Below are 5,323 nucleotides of genomic sequence, written 5' to 3' on the forward strand. Positions count from 1 at the left end.
GCCTACCCATTGCCCTTCCAGTTGGTTAACAACCACCAGTGCTACCAGCTAATCCACCAGCAGTGCTACCAGCTGACCCACCAGCAGTCCTACCTCTTCAAATAGAGGAGGTTAATGCGCTTGGTGACGCAATTTTTTCGGCTCGTATAACGGCACCAGATGGCGTAACCGACCCTGTGTTATTTATAAATGAACACCGTGCTAAGGTAGAAACGTATCTTCAAAACAAACTGAGTACCAATAAAGGTATCAAGTGGTATATGGTGGTGCGGGCACGATATACCCGTGAACTTGGCAACACTGGTACGGACGTTGAGGCAATGCCGTATTTCAGGGGATTTACACACGCGACGCTTTCACCCGAGGTAATACACATAAACTCAAGTCGAGACAAAATTGCCGACAGCATGAACAATTATGAAGGACTAGGAAGTGGTTGGGTTTTAGATAAAATTTTATATCTACAAATAAACATTATTCAATATTTGCCTCTCGTAGGTGGTACATATTTTCAATTATCACCCGTGATTGAAAATAAACGGGCTACGGTAAATGTGAACCCTGATGTCCCAAGTGACAATAAATGTTTCTTGTTTTCAATCTTGTCTAAACTACACCCAACCCAAGACCACCCTAGCCGTATTTATAATTATAAGCGTTACGAGAACGAACTTGATTTGTGCGGTATTACTTTCCCATTCGAACTGGATGCTTATAAACTTAAAAAGTTCGAAGAGGCGAATAACATATCAATTAACATTTTTGCGTACGAAAAGGGTTATTTCCCGCGTTATGTAAGTGAAAAACGTGTACCCGAGTCTAGGGAAATTGATTTACTTTTGGTGACAAACGGTAAAAATAAACATTACGTCTTGATCCGCCACCTAAGTCGTTTGTTCAGTGGATTCTCCAAACATAATGGCAAGACGTTTTATTGTCGACGGTGTCTAAAAAGGAGTAATTCCGAAGACATTATCAAAGACCACATGCGCGACTGTAATGTTCACCAACCACAACGCGTGGAGATGCCAACCAAAGAACCAATTTTAAAATTCAAAAATTTTGGTTGGAGTCAAATGGTAAATAATTTAATACTTCTTTTAAATTCGAAATATTTATTTATTGGTTTCATATAGGTTCCTTACACCATTTTCGCCGATTTCGAGTCGATAATGTCAAAAATAGCGACATGTTTGCCAGACGCAACATTGTCGTCGACCACGACCCTAGCCGTACATGTCACGTGTGGATTTTCATACGCAATTGTCAGTCCCACTGGTACGTTTGATCACCTGAAATTCTTTTAATTCTTTATCTAATATTTATTTACTATGTAGGAAATCTCGTAAAGCACGAGACCTACAGGGGACAAGACGGTGCGTTGAAGTTTTTAAATATGCTTTTGGACGAGTCTACGGCTATATCAGAAGCGTTGAAGGAAAACATCCCTATGGAACTTTCTGAAGCTGAAGAAACATCCTACCAAACCGCCACTCATTGTTACGTCTGCGAAGAAGCATTCACAAAAACTACAATTAAAACACGTGACCATGACCATTATACAGGAGCCTATAGGGGTTGTGCGTGTCAAAACTGCAATTTGAAAATGAAGGCGCCAAAATTCATCCCAGTTTTCCTTCATAATCTGAGCAGGTAAATTAATTGACTATATTTTTTAAAGGTATTTTTACTTATGATATAAAACATTTGTAGATATGACGCCCACCTCATTATGCAACAAATTGCAAAGATCAAAAATAAAAATATAGACTGTATCGCTACCAACAGCGAAACATACATTTCTTTCACCTTGGGTAAACTACGATTTGTTGACAGCATCCGATTCTTGCCAGCTTCTCTCGAGACCCTCGTCGGAAATTTATCGAAAGGCGGGACTGACAAGTTTCCGCTCTTAAACTCGGTTTTCACACCTGAAGAAGTTAATTTACTTCTGCGAAAAGGGGTTTATCCGTATTCCTACAAGGATTCGGAAGATCGTTTTAAAGAAACACAACTACCACCTATCGAGTGTTTCTTCAACGATTTAACCGATGAGCCTCTGAGTGAAGCCGACTACGTGCATGCGCAAAACGTATGGAGAACTTTCAACATCGGAAATTTGAGTATGAACACTATTAAAATAATAAATACGAATAATCTTTAATTGGAACTTTTATTTTTAAAGGACGTTATCACGATATTTATGTCTTGTCTGACACATTACTTCTGGCAGACGTCTTTCAAAGTTTCCGTCGTATGTGCATGACGTATTACCGACTAGACCCCGCACATTCGTACACAGGCCCGGGTTTCGCGTGGCAGGCGGCCCTATGTATGACTAAGGTGCGTCTGGACCTTTTTCTGGATGAGGACATGCATCTTTTCATAGAAAAAGGAATACGAGGTGGGGTTTCAATGATCAGCCATCGTCTCGCCCAGGGTAATAACAAGTACCTGGAAACACACGACCGTTCCAAACCAGATAGTTACATCTGTTATCTCGGTAAGAATAATCAAAATTTTAATAATAAATTAAATTATACAAAAAAAAATTATTATAATAAATTAAAAAAAAATAAAAAAAATTTATAAAAAAAAATATATATATATATATATTTTAAAAATTGTATAATTTTTTTAAATTTTATTAAAAAAAAATATATATTTTAAAAATTTTATTAAAAAAAATATTTTAAAAAATATTTTAAAAAATATTAAAAAAAAATTAAAAAATTTTATTAAAAAATAAAATAATTTAAAAATTAATTTTAATGATGTTATTTTAAACAGATTGTAACAATTTGTACGGTACTGTCATGTGCGACGCGTTACCAATGAAAGGTTTTGAGTGGATAGAACCCACCCCTGACTGTCAACGCGAAATTCTAAGTTGCCTTGACGACGCCTCTGAGGGATTTATTTTGGAAGTGGATTTGGAATATCCGGACGCATTACACGACGAGCATAACTGCTACCCGTTAGCTCCAGAGTCCATGTCCATTAAACCGGAAATGCTTTCCGAGTATTCCAAAACCCAGATGACTGAACTGAAAATCCCTGTTAAAGAGAGTCTACCGAAACTGGTGCCCAACCTAAACAACAAAGAACGATACGTTGTACACTATCGCAATCTCAAGTATTACCTGGAAAAAGGGCTAAAAATCACGAAAATCCACCGAATTATGAAATTCGAACAAGGTGCCTGGTTAAAGTCATATATTGACTTTAATACGGATAAAAGGAAGATGGCCGCCAACGATTTTGAAAAGGACTTTTTCAAATTAATGAACAACGCTGTCTTCGGTAAATAATTAAAAATTAAAAATAAAAATTTAAATTTAAATTTAATTTTTTTTTTTTTCAGGTAAAACCATGGAAAACTTACGTTTACGTAAGGATTTTAAATTGGTTACGACGCCAGAAAAGGCTGTTAAAAAAGCTAGCTCGCCCACGTTCGAAAAGTTCACCATCTTCCAAAACGACCTTGTTGGAATTCATTCCGCCAAGAAAAAGCTTATTCTAAACCGGCCCATCTATACAGGTTTCGCCATTTTGGATCTATCGAAACTTTTAATGTATAGATTTCACTATGACGTCATAAAGCCGCAGTACGGAGAAAAGGTCAAACTTCTTTTCACCGATACTGGTACGTATACCCTCTTGTATATAGTATAGCTCATTTCTAATGATTGTTTGTAATTTACAGACAGTCTCACGTATCAAATCCAAACACCGGATTTATACGAGGATTTCGCCCAACAGAAGGAAATGTATGATTTTTCTGGATACCCCAAAAATCATCCACTGTTTGACGAAACCAATAAAAAGAGACTCGGAAAGTTTAAAGATGAAATGGACGGTACACCGATTGAAGAATTTTGCGGACTGAGACCCAAAATGTACTCTATATTGTCATCTAAAGGCGAGAAAAAGACTTGCAAGGGTGTGTGAAAACGCGTTGTGCAGAAGCGCGTCCGTCACGTGGAATATCGCGAGTGACTTCTGAACCGTAAGTTAACTATCGCGGAGATGAAGCGCATAGTGAGTAATAAGCATATTGTGACGACTGTGCGACAAAACAAATTGTGTTTAAACCCGTGCGATGATAAACGTTATATTTTAGACGATGGTATATCAACGCTCGCGCACGGACATTATAAAACGAAATAATAAAATATTTTTATGACAAATTTATTGAGTATTTCTTATACATAAATTCTACAATCATACGATCATTAACATTTTTGTTTTTTGAAAATCTTCGCAATACGTTAAACATTTTTATTCCCTGACACAAATTAATTGCAAAATATATACAGTAACCACCGCAAGCCTTACTAGAATTTCCTTGCAATTGAGCATAATTATACGTGACAGTTAAGCTGTTTTTCTCTATAAAATAGTTAAATTTAAATAAATCAGGGCTGTTCCCGAAACTCTCGAAGAATGTACAATTGAGTGACCTTGAGAGATATATCAAACACCAATGTTCTCCTACCCCATTGGACGTATCAGTGTTCACGATGTAAAGTGAAGGATACGTTTTCACATTCTTGGGAAGTTTGTCGGCAGGGAAGACTCCTCTGAACAAATATTTGGTATACGGGTCATCCTTAAGTATGATTTCAAGTTGTTGCGAGTCCATTACGAACTTTGATCATATAAAACTGCTCTGCTCTTGTCGATCTCGACCAAAGATTGATATTCGGAATAGTAAATCACGCTTACTGTTGACGGCAACGATTCTCCGAATATTAATTCGAGACGAACGCTCCCGTTCTTTACCAGGTTGAAACAGTCAGTTGAACTTCCGTTGAGATCGGGAGTTAAATCAAATACGAATAGTGCATTTCCATTGGCGAATTCATCACGGTCGATAAAATTTCTTTCGTCAATATTCCATTGACCAGTTTGAAGAAAGAGATTAACGTATGATCGCATAAACAACTTATCTTTGAAATTTGGGTTTAACGGTTTTCCCGGGACACTACTACCATCAAGGTATAGGGCGATTTGAGTTAACGAAAAATTTTTAAAGTTAAAAGGTGACATTTTGTAGTCTCCCAAATACGCATTCTGGTCCACAAATCCGATCACCACCTTACTCGGTATTTGACCATTATATAAGTTGTCTTTGACGCATATTTTATTGCCTTGGGAAATTGAAAATGAATTACATTCCGTACGGGTGATTGGATATTTCATTGTTGCCAGTTCCAAAGTTTTAGCGTGGGATAACATAATCTCTGGCGTCAATCTAACTTTTCTGACAAACATTGATGCGTGTGTGAAAATGACTTTGCATTTTTCACCGTCTGTGTGT

General features: G+C 37.1%; 1 protein-coding gene across 1 annotated transcript; it reads left to right on the forward strand.

Moving 5' to 3' along the window:
• Positions 1-986: 986 nt before the first annotated feature.
• LOC149956216 (uncharacterized) lies at positions 987-3,951 on the forward strand. The gene is made up of 8 exons (XM_090166804.1): positions 987-1,079; positions 1,137-1,278; positions 1,338-1,653; positions 1,714-2,123; positions 2,186-2,503; positions 2,791-3,303; positions 3,365-3,646; positions 3,707-3,951. The coding sequence occupies exons 1-8, from the start codon at positions 987-989 to the stop codon at positions 3,949-3,951; spliced, it is 2,319 nt and encodes a 772-aa protein (XP_090022930.1).
• Positions 3,952-5,323: the final 1,372 nt, after the last annotated feature.

Source organism: Leiobunum rupestre, chromosome 2 (genome assembly GCF_980474605.1).
Source record: "Leiobunum rupestre chromosome 2, qqLeiRupe1.1.hap1, whole genome shotgun sequence".
Taxonomy (NCBI): domain Eukaryota; kingdom Metazoa; phylum Arthropoda; class Arachnida; order Opiliones; family Sclerosomatidae; genus Leiobunum; species Leiobunum rupestre.

Coding starts and splice junctions, on each gene's coding strand:
- LOC149956216 (XM_090166804.1), top strand. CDS start 987: ATGCGCGACTGTAATGTTCACCAACCACAACGCGTGGAGATGCCAACC. Junction 3,304..3,364: donor AATGAACAACGCTGTCTTCG/GTAAATAATTAA, acceptor TTTTTTTTTCAG/GTAAAACCATGGAAAACTTA. Junction 3,647..3,706: donor ACTTCTTTTCACCGATACTG/GTACGTATACCC, acceptor TGTAATTTACAG/ACAGTCTCACGTATCAAATC.